The sequence below is a fragment of the Triplophysa dalaica genome, chromosome 22 (genome assembly GCF_015846415.1).
Source record: "Triplophysa dalaica isolate WHDGS20190420 chromosome 22, ASM1584641v1, whole genome shotgun sequence".
In the NCBI taxonomy this organism is placed as follows: domain Eukaryota; kingdom Metazoa; phylum Chordata; class Actinopteri; order Cypriniformes; family Nemacheilidae; genus Triplophysa; species Triplophysa dalaica.
This window is the reverse complement of record NC_079563.1, coordinates 3063884-3089850: the sequence shown is the minus strand read 5'-3', so window position 1 is coordinate 3089850 and position 25967 is coordinate 3063884. Positions and strand designations below refer to the sequence as shown.

Sequence of the window (25967 nt, the reverse complement as noted above, 5' to 3'; positions counted from 1 at the left end):
CTACTCTACATGGTAAACAAAATGAAGACAAACAAATACATGAAACACAAATGCGCTAGGATGCGCAGAGAGAGAGAGAGAGAGAGAGTGAGAGGGCATGGCCGCGAGGCCGGTAAAACATGTCTGAAAACCATTAAAATCATCTTTAACAAAGAGGCACGATCTTAACGCAGCTAATCTATATTTAGAAACGGATACTTGCAATATTGTTGTTGGACCAATATCTGTATGCGCGTTGATGGAAATCTTGAATGGTTTCAGAATGCAGTCCTGTTGAAACGCTGAGTTTGGGTTCTGAGTCCAAAGTTCCATGGCCTAAACGGACTCCCCAGAGGGGAGTCCCTTGGAGTGTCTTCTCGTCCTCTTTCTTTTCCTTTTGTGATTCCAAAAGTCCACTGAAAACATGGTTCGGTGATGGTGTTTTAAATGCATACCTGCCCTGCCCCCAGATGGTCTGCGGGCCAATGCCATGAAAGTGAAAAGGGGGCCTAAGAAAGATCCTTTGTTTCTCATGGCACCTCATTTGCATAGCTCTGACAGTTTGGTCAGTTTGCGTTTAATACCTAAACTTAGTTATGGGCATAGTATGATGTGTGCTATGTTTTTTTATAACATAGCTCATCATATAGGGAATTCAAAGATGTGTAGTTACATATGAAACATGCAAGGCATTGAACTGTGAACGTATGAATACGTCAAATGAACCCTGAATCAAAACTTGCATATCTAACAAATACATAGCACGAGCGACAACACACAACCTAGACATTTAGATACATTTACAGAGAAGAATAGTTTAAATCAAATAAGTTCCTATTTGTCAGAGAAGTTTCTCTGCTTGGTCTCATGTCTTAAGTAAGAGATGAGACAGAGACTTATCAACAATGCTTTGAAGCGAAGGAGTCGTAAATATCCAACAGAGGAACCAAATGGTTATAACACTCTCTGTGAGAGTTCAACCTAAAACCAGACCCCATGGAGCTAGGTTTCCTATGGTCTTTGAAGATGTGATCTTAATACCTAGACAAAAGGGAGTGAGAGGTTGAATGGCTTGATCCATACACTACACCATGCATTCGTGAGTGTGGTGGTACTCATGGGTTGTCGACCTGGTACTGTTGAGTAGGCTGGGGGGAATCAGAGTATACTCACTACAAAAAACTACCGCAGTATTTGAATCTGTATTTGACTGTATTTAAGCTCCAGGTCCTGCTCAGAGACGGGGAGCGCAGATAATGTCACTACCTGTGCTCTAAACGGAGTAGAGAGCACCTTAGGTACGTAACCATGTCTTGGTTTGAGGACTACCCTAGAGTCATCAGGCCCAAATTCAAGACATGAGGGGCTCACAGAGAGCGCCTGCAGATCACCCACACGTTTAACCGATGTTAATGCTAGAAGCAGTGCGGTTTTAAGCGTTAGGGGACGGAGGTCCACGGACTGCAGAGGCTCAAAGGAAGAACCCTTCAGAGCTCTAAACACAGTAGGTAGATCCCATATGGGAACGGTGAGGGGGCGAGGAGGGCATAGCCGGCTGGAACCCCTCAAGAAACGAACAATCAAGTCGTTCTTTCCCACTCCTTGGCCCGCTTTGGGGGCATGGGAGGCTGCGATTGCTGCCACATAAACCTTGAGTGTGGAAGGGGAGCGGCCCTTATCCAACAGCTCTTGCAAGAAGGACAGAATTAGTGATATGTCACAGGATTCTGGGTCTGTGCCGCGAGTTGCACACCAGGCGGAGAAGACAGACCACTTAAGGGTATAGAGTCGTCTCGTAGACGGAGCTCTAGCCTGTGATATCGTGTTCATGACACTCTCGGGGAGGATCGTAGGCTCCTGTTGAGAGGCCAAAGGTGCAGAGCCCACAGCTCTGGCTGGGGGTGCCAAATCGTGTCGCCTGCCTGAGAGAGGAGGTCCCGTCTCAGGGGAATAGGCCACGGGGCTGCTACAAGTAGCTGAGACAGTTCCGCAACCCAAGGCTGGTTCTTCCAGAGTGGGGCTTCGAACAGCACTGTGTGTGCCTGTTCTTTGATTCTCCCAATCGTCTGTGGTATAAGAGCGATCGGGGGGAAGGCATAGAGGAGCCGGTTGGGCCAGCTGTGGGCCAAGGCGTCCTTGTACTTCGAAAAATAGGTTGGGCAATGAGTGTTGTCTTCTGAGGCAAAAAGGTTGACTTCTGCCTTGCCGAAGACTTCCCAGATTTTCTGAACCGACCTGGGGTGGAGCGTCCATTCCTCTGAAGGGACGGTTCTCCGAGATAGCATATCTGCTCCCTGGTTCAGTCTGCCCGGCACATGAGTTGCCCTCAGTGAGCACAGATTGCACTGGGCCCATTCCAAGAGGCGTAGCACCAGGGAAAAAAAGGCGTCTTAAGGAGAGGCCTCCCTTGTGATTTATGTAGGACACCACTGTCATGCTGTCCGATCGGACTAAGACGTGGTGTTCACGTAAGACCGACAGGAAGTAGCGAAGGGCCAGCCCACCTACCTGCAATTCCAGGTAGTTGATGTGCAGTCCTTTTTCCTGAATCGACCAGTGGCCAAAGGCCGGTGCGCCATCGCACAGAGCCCCCCAACCCATGTTGGAGGCATCTGTCGTGATCACCTTTCGTCTGCATGTGGTGCCCAGGGGCACACCCTTCTCCAATCAAGGAAGATCCTTCCATGGGGCTAGAGCAGATACGCAGCCTTGATCCACCCAGATGCGTAGGCGTCCAAGATGCCAAGCGTGTGGCGGAACTCTTGGTTTCAGGCAGTACTGCAGTGGACGGATCCGAAGAACACCTAAGCGGCTGCGAGTAGGTTCCTCCGGAGAGGACCACTCTAAACCCAGCTCTTCCACAGCCTTAGCGAGGACTTAGAGAGGGGGCGGGGTCAAAAACTGAGCCTGATAGCTCCTCCCCGTCTGAAGCCACTAATGACATGTGGTCATCTTCCCCGAATTCGCTTCCGCCAAATGAGACCACGTCACCGGTGGAGGCAGCTCCGCCTGAGAGAAACGAACAGGATGTCGTCCCCACAGGATGAAGCGGGAGGGATCGAGGAGCGGAATCGCTCTCTGAAAAGAATGCTTTCCGCGAGCACAGAGAGGAGAGACTCATGCTCTCACAGTGAGGGCCATCCGTCTCTCTGAGTGCGTCTTGAGCGTCTTGAAAGTCCCAAGCATGAGACGCACTCGCCGTGACCGTCAGCAGCGTGGAGGTGGACCCCACACGAGTGACAGGGACGGCGCGACATTTGCAACAACGCAGCAGGAAATTTGCTTGGAAAATGAACCTTTTAAAGCTCTTTGCCGGATAGCGGCAGGGAAAAAGATACAGCGCTGCTGAAACAAGTGGAATCGCTGAGCAGAGAGGTCCAATCCGCTGCAAGGCTCTTTCGACGGCGAAGCTATCAGTCCGGGTAGCGAGGTAGAAGTTGTCGCTGAAGGAGGAGAGATCTGAAGATCCTACGGCGATGTGTCTGCTTATATAGCCATTAGCCCACCCCTTTTGGCGGGCACAATCGCCATAGGTCCGTGCAGCTTCGCTGCCATTGGCGTAAAGTTTTACTTTACATGCACCAATGGCCGTGCAGTATTCACTGCGTTATTGTAAAGCTTCAGTCATCTGAGAAAAAGAAGTTTTCCCCATAGCGTCCTGCTACGCAGTACGAGTGAAGTATCGATAGGGAACATATTTTTTTCGCGGTATCGTTGACATTTTCATGGAATTGCCCTGTTAATCATTACCCTAAAAATATGAAACTATGGAAGAATCGCATAAAAATCAAAGTGCTTTAATTACGGATATAAAGCAAAATATATGACATGTAAAGCGGCCCTTGTGTCAGTCAATTTCTTTTTAATGTATTTAAAGGAATAGTTCACCAAAAAATAAATTATGTTATTATTTACTCACCCTCAAGTTGTTCCAAACCTGTATAAATGTCTTTGTTCTGTTAAACACAAAAAACAATATTTGGGAAAAAATGTCAGCAACGGACATTTCTGGGTTTTGTATTTTTTTGTTCTGTTTAACACAAAGCAGATGTTTTGAGTTATTTAGGAAAACACTTCTGGTGCACCTTTATACTATGGAAGTCAATGATGCCCTAGAAATCTCAGTTGCTTACATTTTCCAAATACCTTTCTTTGTGTTCAACAGAAAAAAATTATACAGGTTTGGAACATCTAGAGGGTGAGTAATTCATGAGAGAATTTTCATTTTTGGGTTTTGAGTTCAACAATGGGTATAAAATGATGTTTCTTAGATGCAAACATAAACATTATAACATCATTAACATTTACTTTAATTTCCACTGAGGTACTTCCTGTGGGTAATGTTTTTTTCTCTCCATTCTTCAACAGTGTAAGTCCAGGCTCACATGTAAACAGCTCTGTGTCTGTGAAAAGTCATCAGTCCAAAGGTGAAGTACCAAACTTCAGTGAGGAGACACCATCAGCTACCGAAAGGTATTTCATGTTTTTCATTGTTGAATGCACAGTCCATATGTAATACAATTCACCAGAATGAGTATTTATCAAAATATGCATAAATAAATGATTTTGTTCTCAGTCTTGCAGTCAACAGTGATTCAAATCATTCATAGTTTACAGCAGATCATTTAGCATTTGTATAATTTCAAAGAGATTCACTGAGATCACAAAATACCCTGATCAAGCCAAAAGCCTCAGCAATAAAACGACTCTCTTGTCAGGTGATGTGAAGGGCTCCTGAGTAAACATTAACAGGATGGCATTGTGTTATTGTCATAATCATGAGAATAACAATGCAGAGTTACCAGAGGTGTAAAGAGTACCTGAAAACCATACTTACTGTAAGGGAAGGTACATATACCTTGCAGCGATAAACAGTCCATTACAAGTTAAAAGTCACCAATTCCAAAACGACTTCAGTAAAAGTCTTGGAGTATATGATTTGAACAGTACTTAGTATTTCACTCATACTGTATGAAGGCTCAAAGAAGCACTAGTCCTCAACACTTAAGAGACATGTCAGTGAAATACAAGAAATAGTTCATTCGTGAGGAGAGTAATCGCATTTATTTTCTTAAATCATTATAAGACTGAACACCTCAAAATTGCAACAAATTATGGTCGACACCATAACCTAAGTCTGTGACAAACACCCAAGTCTCATTTAAGCTCAAGTGCTCTTCAGTAAATCAAAATCCTTCAAAAAGGTCTCTTGAATATAACGGACAAATAAAATAATGTTAAGTCAAATTAAAAAGTCAAAGCCTTTTTGCACTGGACATGCTCGTTTTGGACTCATCGCCAGCTGGAGTCATGTCCTCATTTCACATTAAAACTGCCAGCGATGGACAACAGCACTCGTATTCACATAAAGAAGGCATGTTGACAAGTTATAGTAAGTAAGGGCAAAATCCACAAGATATAGTACCTTAACCACCCTGTAAATGGCAATATGAATTATTTTGTTGCCATAATTAACCGCTGCAAAAAAAGGCGTGCTATGCGTCGATTTATCACAAGACACCCTCAGCCAAGGGAGGCCCAATGCAGGTTGATCAGACCTGGGTTTGTGTTGCATTGTTACAAGGTCATCTGGCAGCCCATGCTGTGTCCATCCATCTAAACCACAGCCATTGGCTTCTTCTTTCTGCACCACTGGCCAGTTCCTGATAATCCTCCACTGGACCTCTCCACTGAGAGTGACCTATTTGTCAGCTATGGTGACCCCTGCATTTATCCCTTCCAGTGAGTAGTGAACTCACGCACAGCAAGTAGTCACATACAGTGAGGGAAATAAGTCTGGCTCATCTGAAGTTTGACAATGAACATCAAGGTGATTCAGAAAAGGCTTTGGCGAAAGTACTGGCACTGCTTTGAGACCAAAACTGACTCCTGTGTTTGTAGGGAGAGAAATTTTGATTATGACCCCAAGAACACCATACCTACAGAGAAACACAGTGTTGGAAACATTATGCTTTAGGGCTTTTTCTCTCTGCTACGGGTACAGGAAGACTTGAGGGGCTGAGGAACGGGCTAGTGTACCGTTAAATCTTGGACGAGTACTTCCTCCCTGTTGTGTCTCGGGGAACAGTCCCTCGGGAATGATTACAGGATAGAACACTGCGAGAAACAATATATTCAGCAGAAAGATATTAATTTTACACCAGCAGTTAAACACGTGTGGCCATACTCTCTACCACCGGATCACCCACATGCTATACCAGACTCTTTTCTATTTCTGGTTGTACAGAGGGACGGAACATCCCATAATGGCTCCAATAAGACAAAATTAACATAACCTTGAACCAAGTCTGATACTGACATACAATTACATGGTTACAATCTTATTTTACTCTTAGTGCACAACACCACAGCTACTCCCTTGTAAGCTTATTTCTTCACCTAAACATAATACATATCCTTAACACTTTAACCACATTGTATTACAAACACAGATTACTTTTATGTATGTTATATACAATTTCAAAACAGGTTTTTTTAATTTTTTATAAATTCAACCTCTGTGGAGCACGCCTGCTATGCAGGCCTGACTTCTACTGAAGTAGACGATGATCCTTTTGCCTTATCGCTCAACAATGCCGTCTCTGTTCTTGTTGAATTAACAGTTTCATTGTCCTTTGCAATGTCCATGTCAATTTCCTCAGGGTTCCAGTGTCCTCTGTCCGGAACCAGGCGTGGTTCAACAACCTCACTGTTACACATAAATGTGCTACTCAACATCTGATTAACATGTCGTTTTACACAGTTTCCATTTACATCCACCATATAAGTTACTAGACCCAATACTTTTGAAACTGTGCCCTTTAGCCATTTCTCCTCTCCCCTGTAATTTTTTCACCAAAACCGTTTGACCAAACTTCAAGGTTCGGACTTTACCGGGCTTGTAAGTGTTTTTATATGGATCACACTGTATATCCTGAGAGAACTGTGGCATGACCAGAGACAATCTGGTTCAAACTGACCTTTTTAGAAATAATTCTGCAGGTGTTTTGTGAGTAGCAGTATGAGGCGAATTTCGGTAGTCGTACAGAAAATTAGCTACGCAGTGCTGCAATGATTTACCACCTCCTGCTTTGTTCTTTGCAAGTGCTCGTTTAAGGTTCTGCACCAACCTCTCAGCTATGCCATTAGAGGCAGGATGGTAAGTAGGCGATTTAGTGTGTTTTACCCCATAAAGCAATAAGAATTCCTCAAATTATACGGAAGTAAATTGGGGCCCATTGTCCGTTAGGATTTCCCTGCAAGACCGTATGTAGCAAACAGATTCCATAACACATCTATTGTTTTTGCAGAAGTACAGGTTTGCATAGGGAGACTGCATTCATTCATTTATTTATTTATTTAGAAATTAGATGTTATTTATTAGAATGAACATACTCGTTGTATAAATACCATGCACTGTGCTGTGTTTTAACTTTTCTGTTTTTCCTGTTTGCCCCTGTAAAGCTGCTTTGAAACAATACACATTGTGAAAAGCGCTATATAAATAAACTTGAATTGAATTGAATTGAAAAATTTCAGCCCATCTAGCGTACACAACCATTACCACTAAAAGCATTTGCTGTTGATATTTAGCAAAATCTAAGTGAATTCTCTCCCATGGTGCTGAAGACCATTTCCATGAGTGTACGGGGACAGGGGTGGGCATACTTCTCTGTTGCTGAAACACATCACATTAACTCACTAACTCCTCAATGTTTATCAAGTGAGGGCCACCAAACAAAACTTCGGGCCAGTGATTTCATCTTAACCATACCCCAGTGATTATCATGAAGTTCTGCCAACAATGTACCCTGTAATGATTTAGGTATAACTACCCGATACCACCAAAGAATACATCCCTCTTCAACAGAAAGCTCAAATCTCTTAGAAAAATATGGTTTGAACATGTCGTCAGGACAATGTTCTGGCCAACCACACATCACATGTTCCTTGACCTGTGTAAGCACAGAGTCAATTTCTGTTTCTCGTGCAATTTCTGTTGCTGTGACCGGTAAGTTATCAAGGTATGACACTCTAAACACTCCACTGGATCTGACCGAATCAACAACTTGTATGGGAAGTCTCGATAGCGCATCAGCATTCCAATGCTGTTCTAAACTTTTGGAATTTCGTATCTGTACGCAGACAAAATTAATGACCATCTCTGCATCCTAGCAGCTGCAAGTGTAGGCACCCTTGTTTTGGGTCCTAAAGTTTTAAGCAGTGGCTTTTGGTCGATAGGTCTTACACTACCGTCTCTCATTCGGTGTGAGATTACTGCACCGACTCCTACAGGAGACGCATCACATGCTAAAACTAATGTTAGCTCAGCAGCGAAATGAACTAGTACCGTATTTGACATCAAGTGCCGTTTTGTACTCAGAAACGCTGCCTGACATTTCTCCGACCACACACAGGGCCATCTTTATGCAAAAGCTCTGTCATTGGCTGAATGAGGGCGGAATTATTAGCAATGAATTTGCCATAGTAATTTAACAGAGCTAAGAAAGATCTGAGTTTGGTCACATTTTTTGGAACATCCGATTTTTTATTGTGTCTGTTTTTTCTTTCATAGGGTGAATCCCCTCTGCATCAATGATATGTCCAAAATAAGAGACACTGCTTTGAAAAAACACACATTTATCATTTCGGACTCTAAGGTTATACGCCTGTAACCATTTTAGCACTTCTTCCAAAACTTCCATGTGCTCTTGTGTGTCAAGTCCTGTAATTAAAATATCATCCAGATAACAAATGACACCATCCATCCCCTGCAATATCTGATCGACTATCTTTTGGAAAATTGCAGGTGCATTAGCAACACCACAAGGTAGCCTATTACAAGCATACAGCCCTTTTTGCGTATTGATAGTAAGATAGCTCTTAGAGCTTTCCTCTAGAGGAACCTGTTGGTACACTTGAGACAAATCCAATTTTGTGAATTTCTGACCTCCTGACAATTTAGCAAAAAGGTCCTGTGTTCTAGGTTAGGGATACTGCTTTACCTCCAACCAAGGGTTAATGGTAACTTTGTAATCTCCACATATCCGTACACTGTCATCCTTTTTTGGAATACACACAATGGAAGCTGCCCATTCGCTGTTACTGACAGGAGAGATCACACCTTCTTCTTCTAACTTGCTCAGCTTCTTTTCGACACTTTCTCTCAAAGCATACGGTACAGTACGAGGTTTGCAAAATTTTGGCACAGCCTCTTTCCTTACATGAAGTTTAGCACGGATTCCGTTAAGCATTCCCAAATCGGGTTGAAAAACCACAGAGTATCTGTCACACAACTCCACTATTGTCTCACTGGTTAGTTTGCTAACCTTGGACCAGTTTAAATACAAGAGACTAATCCAGTCTCTACCCAATAGAGAAGGCCCATCACCTTTTACAATCATCAAATCTAGTAAGTTTTCTTGCTCATTACTCTTTACTCGGATTGTGATTTTACCTTTAAGCTCAAGTGACTCTTTACTGTACGTTTTCAAAATACAGTTAGCAGGCGACAGCTTTACCGTACGAAATCTGCGGTTGTACAACTTTTCTGAAATAACAGAAACAGCGGCACCGGTGTCTACCATCATTTTCACACGCACATCATTGATTCGAACATAGACATAATTAGGTTTGTTTACTTTGTCCCCCTTAGTCTCTATAGCAAACAGTTCTGTCCCTTGCATATCGCCTCCTCGGCGAACATCGCTGGCTTGTGACTCCGCAGCGTTGTCGAATCTCTCTCTTTGTTGCTGGGGTACGATGCAATATTTCTCGGGCTCGGGTGTGATGCTATCCGATGCACACGGATCGTTGCTTCTCGTGTCCCGCGAAGGCCTTCTTACCGATGGTGCACTGCTGTCTCGTAACACGGTCACATCAAAGTGGTTATTCCATCTGGCAAGCTTGTTGTCGAGCTTCCCTTCCCGACGCAATCGACAGGCTCGCGCTTTGTGTCCCCTTTTACCACACTCGGTGACCGGTGACTGGCTGGTGCCCGTTTCCGTTGCACCTGTAGCACGGTTTTGCCACGTCCTTTTGTTTCACGGTGTAACAAGTTCGCTAGGAAGGAAGAAAGGAGGCGGGGTCGGCGTGGCTGGGAAACACGTAACTTTATTCAAAACAAATGATAACACTTCCGGGTTTAGCTTCCGGGTTCAGGGACTCGTTCTCTCGGTCCTTTTTCGAACTCCTCGGTTCTCAAGTCTCTCTGCTTGGGGATATCCTGTACGCACCGTCTCTATGTCTCCCGAGTATCGTGGTTTCCCAGCCGGCTTCTCTCTCTCCTCTCGCTTCCTCCTTTGTGCCTTAAATGCGTCTCCTCGCCAATTACTAGAACGAGAAGCAGGTGTTTTCACTATAGCGTTGATCTGCTTACTCACCGTCATTCTCCCGACACGCCCTCTCTCCGCAGACCGTGCTAAACCACGCCCCCCTTGCCACACACGGATCCCTTCTTTTCCACGACATGTGTCTTGTTCGTCCTTGGTGCCAACTGTTGCGAGCTCCGGCACGTAACTTCATAGGACAGGCCCATTTCTATTGCAAGTGCCAGGTTCAAACCATTAGCTGCGAAGTACTGTTCTGTGGCCTTTCTAAATAGGCGTCAAACTGTTCCTCACTTTCATCAAAGTGGAAATCCTGGGGCTTACCAAAAGCCATTTTTACCGACTGTCCGTAGTCCTCCTCTAACGTGCAGACCTCATCGGAGTTACTCATAACTCTGTCCTTTCCGTAACAATCCCATCCTCGTCACCAAATCTGTTGTGTCTTGGGGAACAGTCCCTCTGGAATGATTACAGGATAGAACATGGCCGGAAACAATATATTCAGCAGAAAGATATTTATTTTACACCAGCAGTTTAACACGTGTGGCCATACTCTCTAACACTCTACCACCCACGTGCTATACCAGACTATTTTCTATTTACGGTTGTACAGAGGGGCGGAACATCCCATAATGGCTCCAATAAAACACCTTAACATAACCTTGAACCAATTATGATTAAGTCTGATACTGACATAGAATTACATGGTTACAATCTTTACACTCCCATTAACTAGATCACTGAAGATCTTGTGGATGTACCTTTAACATGACAAAGACCAAAAACATATTGCCAAGACAACCAAAGAGTGGCTTAAGGAGAAGCACATTAAATTTCCTAGCCAGTCTCTAGACCCAAGTCCTATAGAACATCTGAGAAGGAGGCTAAAACTCCAATTTGCAGAGCTAGAACCAAGAAACCTTGAACATTTACAGAGGAGTGGACTTAAATGTTTCCTGACACATGTGCAAACTTGGTGACCAACTGCCAACAAGGGTTTCTCCACCAAGTACAGAGTTATGTTTTGCTTGAGGATCAAATACTTATTTCACCGACTGAGATACAAATTTATTTATAAAACATTTTTTCCCAGATGTTTATATTAATATTCTGTCTATATCATTAGAAATAAAGCCACCATAAAATTACAGACCCTGCATTTCTTTGTAAGCAGGCAAGCTTACAAAATCAGCAGGGGATCAAATACTTATTTCCCTCACCGTATACACCAGAAGCAGTTGGCAGCTATCACTGCAGCTTAAGGGCACCTCAGTCATTATCCGGCGGCCCTGAGAATCAAACCGGCAACCTTCTGGTCATGACTACCCAAAGCCTTAATGCCTGCTCAGTGCCCCTGTTCCGTATGCATACCATTACAACACATTACCAAAGTCAACACAACCATACGTGCCAACACAGTTGGCTAAGGCTGTTATTGCCCCACTGGCTCCGTTAATTCAAACTCAGTGCCCCCGGTCCCGTATGGCGTAACATCAACTGGGAAGCGTATCCTGTCTTAATACCAAACCTTGTATATGATATTAGGTGCTATTAGATCGAATCATTGGTCAAATATGATAATAAAATTTCCATGCACAAAATCAGTTCTTCAGTGTAATAATAAACAGTTGTAAGGGACAGGGACTAAACCGGTTTTAACGGAACATTAATAATGAAACCAAATTGAAACAACAGTTCCTATTATGCCTGTATTTCATTTGTTTCAGGGGTTAATCAATCTCTCAGTGTTCAGGTCCTTTATCAGAACCTTTAGAACAACAGTTAAAGTGTTGTATGGAACCAATGTATGGAACAACTAAAGCCAAGCCAGATGATTATATTACTCTAAATGAATCCGTTCCCCAAGATTATTACTATAAACACGAGCCTCGTCTAAAGGGTAGAGGGGGAGGTGTCGCTGCACTTCACATTAATTATTTTATCACCTCTCAGAAGTCTAATTTTAAATACAATTCTAGATACAAATAATGATACAGATGCCTTGGGAATGGCTTTCAAAGACACTCTTAACTCCATGGGCGTTACTCAACACGTGTCAGGACCCACTCACCTTCGTAATCATATTTTATATTTAATACTATATTACGGTATAAATGTGGACGATGTTAAAATTGTTCAGCAGAGTGAAGATATTTGGGATCATTATCTGATATTATGTTTGCTTCACTGGCCTGCGGCTGCAAATCAAACTCCTTGTTACAAATATGGTAGAACGATTACTTCACTACCAAAGATGCGTTTTTCAATAATCTGCCTGAATTGTCTCAAATATCTAGCATGAGTAAAAACGTTGACGATCTTGACATTACTATTGAAAAATTGAACTCTACCTTCTCGGAAACATTAGACACAGTTGCTCCTCTGAGTTTAAAAAAGATTAAAAATGGCAGCCCAACACAGTGGTATAATGAACACACTAAGGCTATAAAGAAAGCGTCCCGGAAAATGGAGCGGAACTTTAAGAAAACTGATTTAGAGGTATTTCGTATAGCATGGAAGGATAGTACTCGAAAATAGAGGAATGCCATAAAAACGTCTAGATCCGCCTACTTTTCACCACTAATAGAAGAAAACCATCACAACCCAAGGTTTTTATTTAACACCGTGGCTAAATTAAGTCGTCAGCGACTTCAGATTCTGATTATCAGCATAACAGTGATGGATTTATGAACTACTTCACTAGTAAAATCCAAGATATTAGAGAAAAAATTATAACAATGCAACCAGAAGTGAAACCCGCTGAACAAACTAACTACAGCACCCCTAAGGAGACATTGCAATTATTTTCTACAGTAGATCACGTTGAACTCTCTAAAATCATTAGATCATCCAAATCAACAACATGCGTGCTAGACCCTATACCTACAAAACTACTGAAAGAAATGCTCCCAGAAATATATAGATCCACTTCTTAGTATTATTAACTCATCTCTGACATTAGGACTTGTGCCTAAAGCATTTAAGGTGGCTGTTATAAGGCCCCTTGTCAAAAAACCCAAACTCTACCCAAGAGAACTAGGGAATTACAGGCCTATATCGATTTTACCTTTTATTTCTAAAGTTCTGGAAAAGTTGTTTAAACACAGTTATGCTCCTTCCTCCAAAGGAATGATGTAGTAGAGTAGGCGGGGCGAGACCGTGGTTCGAGTCCGGTGAGTAATTGTGAATTAGCGCCAGCTGTGCGCACACCGGGCTCGAATCACGTAGGAGATTGGGAGCAAATAAAAGGAACGAGCGACCGGACCGTCGAAGAGAGAGGACCTGGTCCGAACATATGTTAAGTTTATATTTATATTTATGTTCTTGTGTTTTGTATTTATGTTTTGTTTGCCGGCGGTTGGCCGTGAGGGGTTATTATTTATATTAAAATTTTGTGTTTAATGTCTGCTGGTTCCCGCCTCCTTCCTTCCATATCTTGAATCTTTCTACAAATGACATTACTGAAGAATTCCAGTCTGGATTTCGAGCATGTCACAGTACAGAGACTGCTTTGATCTGAGTTACAAATTATCTGCTTTTAGCTTCTGACCGTGGCTGTATTTCGTTATTGGTTCTACTAGACCTTAGTGCTGCATTTGACACCATTGACCACAGCATACACCTGCATAGACGCGAAAATTACGTCGGCATTAACGGAATGGCATTGAAATGGTTTAAGTCTTATTTATCTGACCGTTTTCAATATGTAGCAATAAATAATGAGGTGTCCCGCAAATCGCAAGTCCAGTACAGCGTACCACAGGGCTCCGTCTTAGGGCCTCTGCTCTTCGCATTATATATATATATTATATCTCTAGGAGATATAATAAAGTGACACGGAATTAGCTTTCACTGTTATGCAGTAACAAATGTTTACCGCTGAACTCAGACAAAACAGAATTGTTACTTACTGGACTGAAAACCGCCATACGTAACAACCTAGAATACTGCTTAACTATTGACGGATGCTCCATAAAATCCTCGTCGTCAGCTAAGAATCTTGGCGTTGTATTCCATAGTAATCTGTCATTTATCAGCCATTTCGCCAACACCTGTAAAATTGCATTTTTCCATTTTAAGAATATATCCAAACTATGTCATATGCTGTCACTGTCAGATGCAGAGACATTAATTAATGCATTCATGACATCAAGACTAGATTACTGTAATGCACTTTTAGGTGGTTGCCTGCAGGCCTATTACAATAACTGCAACTAGTTCAAAACACGGCAGCTCGAGTCTTACACGTACAAAAAAGTATGAGGATATAACCCCGGTTCTGTCAACCTTGCACTGGTTACCTATAAAGCATTGCATTAACTTTAAGATCTTGCTTATTACCTATAAAGCCTTACATGGTCTAGCGCCGCAGTATTAGAATGAACTTCTATTTGATTACAATCCTCCACGTGCATTACGCTCTCAGGCGTCCTGTCAGTTGGTAATACCTACACTCTTAAAATGGCTGGGTTAAAAACAACCCAATTGGCAACCCAGCGCTGGGTAAATATTGGACAGAACACATGCTGGGTTAAAGTAACCCAGCACACTGGGTTACACATGATAAAAAACCCTAAAAGTAGTCATTTTAACTATTCATGTGTTTAATTCTGGCTTATTCTTGCTGGGTTATTCTTAATTTATTCTGTACTTCATTGTCAATCAAGACAATTGACATTTGTTTTTAAAAAAATAATTTTTATTTGACTGTAAAAATAATTGTTAATAAAAATGTAAACTTTTACACCCAGTAACAGCAATATTTTTAGATTTGCATGATTAAAAGAAAACAGTTTATTATAATAAATAAGAATTTTTCATATCAAACATTAACAAGCATTATAAATAACATTATAAATAACTAATAAACATACTCCACAATATGTAGCAACAAATGTCAATTAATAAAACTAACTAAAGACATATAAATTATGTATAATACATTATTAATTACACCACTTAATACACTAAGAAACCACACATGCAGCAAATCAACTCATTAAACACAGGCTACCACACTCGTCTTTCTTTAATATATGCACAAACATTGAAATATTTGGTTTAAAACAGAGGGAGCAACATAATTGACTGGTCGCTTACTATCGAGAGTGGACACCGAGAGAGGCGTTCCTGAACCGTGAATGCTTGACCGGCGAGTGCCCCGGTTTGACTCAAATTTTGTTAAATTCTCACTAAAGTTCATAAACTTAGCTTACATGTGATGGGGTTCACTAAAATTTTATTAATTCGCATTTTCGCGCATCTTCACAGGACTATGCGAGGTCAATTTATCTGTAATGGTGATCTGAGGTAACAGTTGCTGGTCGTCTAAATTATATCACTAATGTTAGTTAAGACACTGTTGCCTTGCAAAACGTTACAAATTATGCTTATTTCAATAAATATTCAATTAAAACGTAAAAAACTTAGCTATAAATTGCTCCAGCCAGTGACTTTACCCCTTTTTTCTTTATAAAAATGAAATTTGCGAAGTACACTCAACGTCTTCAGGGCGGTAAGCGCCTTAGACTCTTCAAATAACCCAGCGGCAGAAACAACCCATTACATTAACCCAGCGGTTTTAACCCAACACCTTGAAAACTAAAACTACCCAAAAAGTGTTCAACATGTGGAAAAATAACCCAACAAAACAACCCAACGGACTCAACCCAGCTGTATGGGTTAAAAAATAACCCAGCCATTTTTAGAGTGTAGCATTTCAAAATCAAGTGCAGGTGGTAGATCCTTTTCTTATGGAGCGCCTAAACTTTGGAATATTCTTCCCTAGATCAACCAGAACCAGGAACACATCCAACAACAAATGATGTACTTGTTGCATCAAAGAGTGCAGAACAGTACTCTACTCTCGCCAGTCTTGTCTCTTTGTTCCAAGGTAACCGCAGGATGCAGTTCATGCCCAGACCTGATGGCAGAGCTGAGAATGGGAAGCGGTGACCTGACAAGAGCTGAGATGATAGAGCTGGATAAAGGACGCAACCACTTGACACAACTTCATTACAACACTTCAAATGCTATTAGATTGTTAATGATAATCTTAAATCTATAATTTACCTTATTAGTAAGTTTATTTATTTTTTATTTAGCCTTGTGTGCAAGCACTGTTGAGCTTGTGCAGAGGCAGCAGCTTTTGCCAGAGGGGAACTGGAATCCCCCGGTTGGGCCTGGGTTCTCCTGAGTTTTTTTTTTCGGTTGGAGTTTTGGGTTCCTTGCCACCGTTTGCATATTGTTTCGCACTATTTGCCTGGCCGGGGGGCTGCTTTAGAATTTAGAAGTTAGACATAATTAATATTGCATATAAGAATTTATAGTCAGTTTAATATTTGAACCGTGTTTCTCTCTCCTTTATCTCAAATATGTGCTTTCACTGTGCGTGTGTGCACCTGTGTTTCCGTGTGTGCGTCTATGTCAATGTGTGTAAGTATGTATGCTCATTGTGTGTGTTGAGCATTTGTATGTCTGTCTTTTGTTGTTTTCACCTTTTTCTTGTTTTTTCAGGTATATTTCTTTAGTTGTTTTTCTTGTAAACAATGTGTCTCATGTACAGCTGCTTTGTAACAATGAAAATTGTAAAAAGCGCTATATAAATAAAGTTGAGTTGAGTAGCAGACTTTAAGGATACTGGTTTAGTATAGCAAAAGTTCAATCACATGGCATTTTGATTAAGTACATATATATTTAAATGGGTTTGCAGTATACTTAGCGTGAAATAAATGTATTTCAAGTACATTTTAGTATATTTATTTTTCACTAGGGTTGTACACCCCAAAAACAATATCCAATACAACCACAAGTCGATGTTTTCTACCATGTGCCATATCAAAACACTTCTTCTCAATTGTTCTCATTTGTCTGTGCCATTTGGACCAAATACTCTCTGCCGAATATCTTTGTCATTTAAGGGCACAATATGAAAACACAAATCACAAAAAGGAAATAAATTTATATCAAAAGTACATTTTAATTTAAACTAAAATAATTACTAAAAAACGAGGCACATGTGTTATCTTGAAAAAGCAATTTTGAAAGACAGTTGGTTTGTGAAATATTTAACATTGTATATACATACAATTCCTTGACTAAGACAATAAAAAATCCAAGAGCCTCAGCAATAAAATGAAATTTGAAAGATGTTTTATAAACAAACCAAATGTATCAAAAGACAATAAAGGTCCATGAGCAAACGTTTTAGTTCATTTCCAATGGCAAAAATGTGACAATAATAATGCAGTTTGTTTTTGTACAACAGTACACTGTTATTGTTTGAAAAACTAAAATCTCTAAATGAGATTGGGAAACTTTTTGCACTAAAATGTTTTTTTTCTACGTTCTTTATGTTGCTAGTGAGAGACCAGCCTCAAATGTATACAGCGATGTGAAAAGTCACCATTCCAAAGGTGAAGTACCAAACTTCAATGAAGAAACACCATCAGCTACCAAGAGGTATTTTTTTGTTTTTAAATGAAAATCAAAAATGAGCCGAGTTTAATATTTAGGACATTTCTGTCGGTGAATGGCTCCTTTTTTGTTCTAGTGGTCAAAGGCAGAAAGGAACAGTACACATTGGTGCAGAGATTACACGATGGAGAGATTTAAAATCACAAAAGGGAATGAAGAGTGATGTAGAACTGGCAACTTTTCTTTTGAACAGGTGTGTACACAAACACTTTTTTTTAGATATTTTATGTACTGTAGGATTTTTCTCACTGTTCACCAGTCATGTAGATATGTTTTGAGTTTTAGTCACACATTGCCTGAAGTGGCAACAGCCAAGGAATTTCAATTTGACTGTAGAATTATGATGCAAACGTACCTATTACCATGTAGTTTATTACTGAAAGATTTGTGTGAGACTATTGCAAAATTTTCGATCCTCTTCCAAAACCGACAGTTATCAAAAATAATTTATTTAACAAAAAAATGTAATAAATAACTATAAAAATCAATAGTTTTAACATACTAATGGATAGTAAGAATAGATCAGTCAATCGAGTTCAAATGATGAAAAATGTGAAAGAGGTGGAATTAGATACAGGCTTGGCATAATTACAGTTGAAAGAAAAAGTATGTGAATCCTTTGGGCTTACTTGGATTTCTTCATAAATTGGTCATAAAATGTGTTCTGATCACAACAATAGAGAATAGTCTGCTTGAACTAATACCGCACAAACATTATACGTTTTCATGTTTTTATTGAACACAACATGTAAACATTCATAGTGCAGGGTGGAAAAAGAATGTGAACCTTTGGGTTTAATAACTGGTTGACCCTCCTTTGGCAGCAATAACCTCAACCAAACATTTCCTATAGTTGCAGATCAGACCTTCAAATTTTGGACCATTCCTCTTTACAAAAGTGTTTCAGTTCAGCAATATTCTTGGGATGTCTGGTGTGAATCACTCACTTGAGGTCATGCCACAGCGTCTCAAACGGGTTGAGGTCAGGACTCTGACTGGGCCACTCCAGAAGGCGTATTTTCTTCTGTTGAAGCCATTCTGTTGTTGATTTACTTCGATGCTTTGGGTCGTTGTCCTGTTGCATCGTCCATCTTCTGTTAAGCTTCAGTTGGCGGACAGATGGTCTTAAGTTTTCCTGCAAAATGTCTTGATAAACTTTGGAATTCATTTTTCCATCGATGACAGTAATCCGTCCAGGGCCTGAGTCAGCAAAGCAGCCCCAAATCATGATGCCCCCGCCACCATATTTCACAGTTGGGATGAGGTTTGATGTTGGTGTGCTGTGCCTTTTGTTCTCCACACATAGCGTTGTGTGTTCTTTCCAAACAACTCAATTTTGGTTTCATCTGTCCACAGAATGTATTGCCAGTAGTGCTGTGGAACATCCAGGTGCTCTTTTGCAAACTTCAAACGTGCTGCAATGGTTTTTTTGGACAGCAGTGGCTTCCTCCGTGGTGTCCTCCCATGAAGTCCATTCTTGTTTAATGTTTTTCTTATTGTAGATTTGTCAACAAAAATGTTAGCATGTGCCAGAGATTTCTGTAAGTGTTTAGCTGACACTCTAGGATTCTTCTTCACCTCATTGAGCATTCTGCGCTGTGCTCTTGCAGTCATCTTTACAGGACGACCACCCCTAGGGAGTGTAGCAACAGTGGTGAACTTTCTCCATTTGTAGACAATCTGTCTTACCGTGGACACATGGACATCAAGGCTTTAAGATATACTTTTGTAGCCCTTTCCAGCTTCATGTAAGTCAACAATTCTTGATCGTAGGTCTTCTAAGAGCTCTTTTGTGCGAGGCATGGTTCACATCAGACAACGCTACTTTAGAACAGCAAACTCAAAACTGGTGTGTGTTTTTTATTGGACAGGCCAGCTTTAATCAACACATCCAATCTCATCACATTGGTTGGACCCCAGGTTGGCTGACTCCTGGCTCCAATTAGCTCTTGGAGAAGTCATTAGCCTAGGGTTTCACATACTTTTTCCACCCTGCACTATGAATGTTTACATGTTGTGTTCAATTAAAACATGAAAACGTATAATGTTTGTGCGGTATTAGTTTAAGCAGACTGTGTTTCTCTATTGTTGTGACTTAGATGAAGATAAGAACACATTTTATGACCAATTTATGAAGAAATCCAAGTAAGCCCAAAGGGTTCACATACTTTTTCTTTCAACTGTATATTAGGTTTTCTTATGAAAAGATTAGCTGTTTTGTTTCTGTTATCAAAGGTGGAGACCTTATTTCCAATTAAACAACAAATGATTTGTTATACTATGGACGGTTTCACCATCAGCAATGTAAATGTTACTGCGCAAGTGCGCTTATTTGGCTCAAATTTACATTTTGGTAGATTATTTCTGATAACAAGTAAAAGAAAAAGCCTAAGGGTAAAATAAGTAACAGTATACTAACTAAACAGAAGTGTACTTCGTAAATAAATTTAATTAAAAAGTTACACCAATGCCTATTTCTCAATACCAAGAATACTTGGCAAGTTCAGACTGAGTTATAACAAATGGAACAGCAGAGTACATGGTGTCACTTAAACGCAAAATCAAACACATGCACCCTTGTTCATTTAAAAAATAAATGGAGCTTTACAAAGTAAAGTAAACAAAGTAAAGTAAAAAGATATAAATAAAACAGTGCTTCCTGGCATTTTGTCAAGAATGGGAGACACATAACAAGTGGTGGAAAACAGACTAATAAACACAGGCATGAAGTGGTAAACAACTATAAACATGAGCTAAATATTATAACAGACTTGACAAGAAACAATAAACTGACTGGACTCGACTAACAACACTAGAAATAAACTAAGACTGATTTGACAAGACTTTGATGCAAACCTTACACAAGGCTAGAAAATGACGCAATGTCGTACAAGCGGTTAAATCCGAAACAAACTAGCATAGAACGGCAAACACGGGGAGATTAAATAGGGCACAATATCAGTTGGGGAAAAGGTACAGGGCTTAAAAACATTACATCATAAATAATGAGGAAACGAGAGGGGGCGGGGACAAAGACAAAACAGGAAAGAGCATGTGACATGCCAAAACAAACAAGCCGTGACTCTCTCCACAATAAACTCGTGGGTACTGACACAAGACTAGGAAACCTGAACAAGGAAGCAGGATCGTGACAATTTTCATTAAGAAAAAGAGTATTATTTGATTCGTGCAACAAGTGCCTGCTCTGATTATCCTAACTGTTCTTATTGTTACCAGAGGCCATCAGTAAACACATACCATGAACACAGGCTTAAGTAAAACTTACAAAGATGTATTGGTGGCACTATACAAAAGAGACTATGCAAGAGGACGTCCAAATGTTACCTCAGCAGAGCATGAGCGTTGAACAAAACAAACAGAAACTAAACGCACATGAAAAGAAATACAATCAGATTCACAGCACAGCAAATTATAACACCATGACACATCTCACTGGACATGCATTTAATGGCTCAGCTCTGGCTAATACCATACCTTCTGTCCTCGGCATAGTAACACAGTGGGAGAAACAGATTACTTACGAACAAACAAACAAAAAAGCCCTCAAGGTGGACTAGCAATGAACCAATCCCTCAATAGTGATCTGTACCAAAAATAGACCCAAACAAATCAAATAAATATTAAGAGCAACATATAGGCCCTATTGTGTCACCCTAAATTCTGCAGCCCTGCAATGTAATCATTTAAAAGTCACCTTTAATAATTGGATCAAAACATCACCCATTAAACATTTTATTAATACGTATGTCATACCTGTCTCAATGATCCTAAACAGACCCACATGTCAACACTTTAGCATAAAAACAGGTATAACAATCACTTCAAACTCCCGCGTATATGTTCATCTGTTTCAAGCTCCACAGAGCTGAAATTAGAAAGTTAAAATTATTATATATTAAAATAACCTGCGCATATCAATCCACTTCGCTAATAAATGAACTAATTACCTGCTCTCAACATCCAACCATCACATACAAATCCTCCGTTGAACCAGCATTTGTGTCAAACTATTTCTGCCCCCGAAAAAACAAATTAAAGAACCCGTTCCTACCTAGAACTTTTATACGGTGGACCACACCCTCTTCATTCATACCTCTCCAAGTATCACCTGCTAAATTATTTTTATAATTAAATAAGATATGATATAAAACACAACCCTTTGTTATGAAGAATAAGACATTTCTACAATATGAAATATACAAGCAAATAATTTACTTAAAACTACAGGCAGAGCTCCAGTACGAAGTTATAGCTGCTCAGTGGGATTTTTAGTGTAGCTAGTGGTGAGTTTGAGAATTGCAACCAACCTTTCAGTCCTTCACTCACCACTCCATTTCGAAGCAAGACGGTGGCTGCCACAATCAAAAAGTTTTTTTATACAATTAGAAGGGAAAAAAAACTTATCTTGGAGGTAATGCCCATTTGTATCTAAAGCTATCAAACAAAAGTTTTAATTTAGATTGCTAAAGTTGGATTAGTTTTCCCAGTCCGGAATAAAACAAGCAACCTTGGCATCGCTTTGAAAACATTGGTCTTTCATCAGCGCCTTACATTTGGTAATAGATACACCCATGTTTATACTGGATTTCTGCCATCGTCTGTCCCTACTTCGTCTGGCAGCATCAAGTTTTTTCTTCTTTGCCGACAGAGATTCACGCTCCGTCGGCTCTTATGTACAATACGCATGGTCCTCCATTTGATCAAAATTTACAACAAAGAACGAGCTATGTTTTGAATAAGCCAGACGAGGGCTACTACTACTTCTACTACTACCTTGTGCATCGTCAACTTGGTGACGATGCAAGCTGCCTCTAAAAAATAGCATCTGTTGAATAGCATCGTTTTTTTGGGTGCACAAAAGTATCCTCGATTCTTAATTATGTCGGTTACGTTGCTGTCGACGGGGGAGTCAGAAAGCTCATCAAGGGCCAGATTACCTAAACAGGGGAAAATAGCGTGAGAGAGCAATTAAAAAAAAGTATGGAAATATTTGTGGGTGATATACTAACAAGGGGCACATAAAAAGGTACAATATCTCATTCCTGTAATGACCAATGCAATCTACCAAGAGCAGCTCAAATTAGCGCAGGGTTTAAGACATGCTCTTTTGGGGCGGTTAATAAACCGCAAATACCAGTACAATGACTAGGGCAAACCTCAGTAAATCACATTACGTGATTAATTTAAATACTCTCCTCCCATAAAGTTTGTGTCTGAGGCGTCCTAAAAATACATATGCAATTAGGTCAGTCGCAAAAACAGTTGTGTCTGTGCATTTCTATAACATACCACACGTCAAATGTTGCACCTTTTTTTCTCTTTTCCCAAAATATTTGGAATTATTATAATATTGTCTAAACATTTCAGCCACAACAGTGTTCAGGATGAGACATCAGACACATCACACCTAGATATACAAAGGCACCGCAAGAAATTCAGAGACTACCTCTTCTGGATCTTCCAGGTAGGACAAACATTTCTTAATTGATTCTTTTAATTTCACTACAATTTTTTTTGTTAAGTTTTATTGAAAACTATAAAAAATTGTTTTTAGCTCATGATGTAGATATTCTGACAAAATGGCTTTTAAGGGTAAAGCAAGATTTATTTGAAGACAACAGTGGAATACGTTGACGTGTCAAAGACACCACGACAATTTTTAAACTTATTTATATTGCAGTCCGTATATAATCATTTATAAGTGATATATTGGCCAACAAAGGCTTGAAGTGAAAAATACTTTACATTCATGCATCCATAATTATTAATAAGGATTTATTTTACAGTTATAATGAGTAAAAATAATTATAATTACACTGAAAAGTAAAAAATATAAAATAGGAAAACCGTATTATAAGAATACATTACTAGAAATAGCTAAATTAAGGCGTGTCCAATGGGCAGCAAAATGCTCAATGCATCAGCAGTCAGAGAGAAACAGCAAAAGAAGAAAAGTTGAACTGCAAAATAATTAAATTCGCACTGCATTTGTTAATTTTAGCAATTAAAACTTTAAGCATTAAAATAGCATGTGTAAACGTTTTTATCCAGTGATCATATTTTTCATGCCTTAAAATTATTTGAATGAAAGTCTAAACCCTTGCCTCATTAAGTATACATGGATTCATTTATATTCAAACTGCCACCTCCAGTTTAGTTTGGGCCATTGATTACAGGTACCTAGAGCTTCCCCTCTTTAAAAGATCTTTTAAAGAGGGGAAGCTCATTTTCGGCCTAAATCATAAAAATTGTCCATTTATTTATATGTAAATTCTGCCCTACGTTCCTTTTCAAGAAAATGCTCTGTAACCCTGTCGTACCAACTAGGCGTCTTTTCCAGTGACTTGACCAGTGTCCTCTCAAAGGCCAGCAGAGCTAGGCTGCTTAAACGGCCTTGGCCCATTGTGTTACGGGTGTAGGACTTGGGCCGCTTTAAACAGGAGAAGTTCCTTTCTACACCTGCAGATGTAGCTCCAATTGTTGCCACTAATGAGAACAGTTTGTAAAGCTGAGGCATTGCACTGTCCAACTCCATGTTTTTAAGGAACACCAAGTAATCACACAGCTTTCCCCTGTTACTCTGCAAGTCCTCATCTGAATACAGGACTTGAAGTTCAGACCTCAGTCTCCCTGAATCAAAGTGATGGCCATAACTTTTCAGGACACTTTGGAAGGCCTCCTCTGGAAATGCTTGTCTCATGTCATCAAATTTCCCTGGAATACTAAGAAAAGCATACTTTCCAAATTTGAAAAACGTCGAGGAATCTGCTCCAAGATGTTATCAAGGATGGCCATTTACAGATTTCTGTAGTGCTCTTGGGGATCCTGCAATTGGGTCAGACGGCGCTTTCTCATGGGCTCATCTCTTGGGTCTGATGTGAGATCTGCTGCTTTGGCATAAACAGCTTGGAAAGCCCCCTCTGACCTCTTCTCTTTGACAAATGCAAGAAGAGACTCAATTCTTTTCTTGCAGTAAAGAACATCCATCGCTCTTCTGCTGGACAATATCAAAGACCACATCAGTCTCAGAGAAGATTTGTTCATATGTGTACAACATGAACACAAACTCAAAATCCTCCAGTTTCCTCACGAAGCCTTTGGCACAATCCAGTGTACCATCATCCATTGTCGTATCTGCAATGATGTTATCAAATGTCTGCGAGAGGCCATCATAATTGTTTGCCACAGTGCTCACTATCTATGTGATGTGAAATTCCATCGAGTAGGAGCGTTTCTGGCAACCTTGAGCAGCCTGCAGACTCCAGAAAAGACGTCCTCTTTGTGGATTTTGAGAAAAATGTGGCAAACCCAGAGAGTGATGCAAAAAAAATTCTGCACTCAGGCAAGCATTTGGCCCCCTGTGACAGCACCAGATTCAGTCTGTGTGCATAGCAATGCACAAACATTGCAATGGGGGCTATTGCTTTCACTTTGGCCTGCAGACCATTGAGAGCTGAAGCCATGACAGCAGCCCCATCATAGGTCTGTGCCACAAGCTTATCCTTAAAATTGTAGCCCTGCATGTTCTCATTTAAAACATCAAAAACGGACTGAGCATCTCGCCCCCCAGAAACATCAAAAAATCCAATGAAGCGCTCCTGAATTTTACCTGCACTATCCACATAGCGAATAATGACAGAGAGTTGTGCACGGCAGGATATATCAGTGGTTTCATCCACCTGCCATCCAAAAAAGGGAGCATCCTGAATTTCATATCTGATCAGAAATGGTGGCTGCAAGAGCAGAGATCAAGTCATTTTGAATAGTGTGTGACATACCAGAAAACACAGTTGAGGACTCGAATTGTGTCGACAGGACAGAGTCATATTTAGCTAATGTTTCTGTGAACTCTCTGTAATTCCCCTTGGTGGATGATTCACTACTCTCATCATGTCCCCTAAATGACAGCTCCTGCCGGCCAAGCAAGGATGTCACATCAATAAGGCGGTTTAGGAAGGCCCTGTTTTGTTTAACAGTTTCATTATGTTTAGCCACTTGAATGCGAGCACCTTCATTGATTGCATGCTCAACCCTGATCCTGCCCATGCAACTTAATCTTGCACATGCACTGTTCATTGCTATTTTCATGCCTTTTATATGCCCTGTCAAAGTTTGACAGATCTCCAAACCCCAATTTTGACCAAACAACACATCCATGAGATG

General features: G+C 40.5%; 1 protein-coding gene across 2 annotated transcripts in view; it reads left to right on the top strand.

Annotated features, from left to right (window-relative positions):
- Nucleotides 1-25967, top strand: part of LOC130411709 (protein NLRC5-like) — a 93194-nt gene that overhangs the window by 27224 nt on the left and 40003 nt on the right. For both annotated transcript variants that reach the window (XM_056736531.1, XM_056736530.1), the window contains exons 6-9: nucleotides 4348-4452; nucleotides 17670-17768; nucleotides 17860-17976; nucleotides 23172-23268. In XM_056736531.1, the coding sequence (XP_056592509.1) occupies nucleotides 4348-4452; nucleotides 17670-17768; nucleotides 17860-17976; nucleotides 23172-23268 (418 nt within the window). The remainder of the gene's footprint in view (nucleotides 1-4347; nucleotides 4453-17669; nucleotides 17769-17859; nucleotides 17977-23171; nucleotides 23269-25967) is intronic.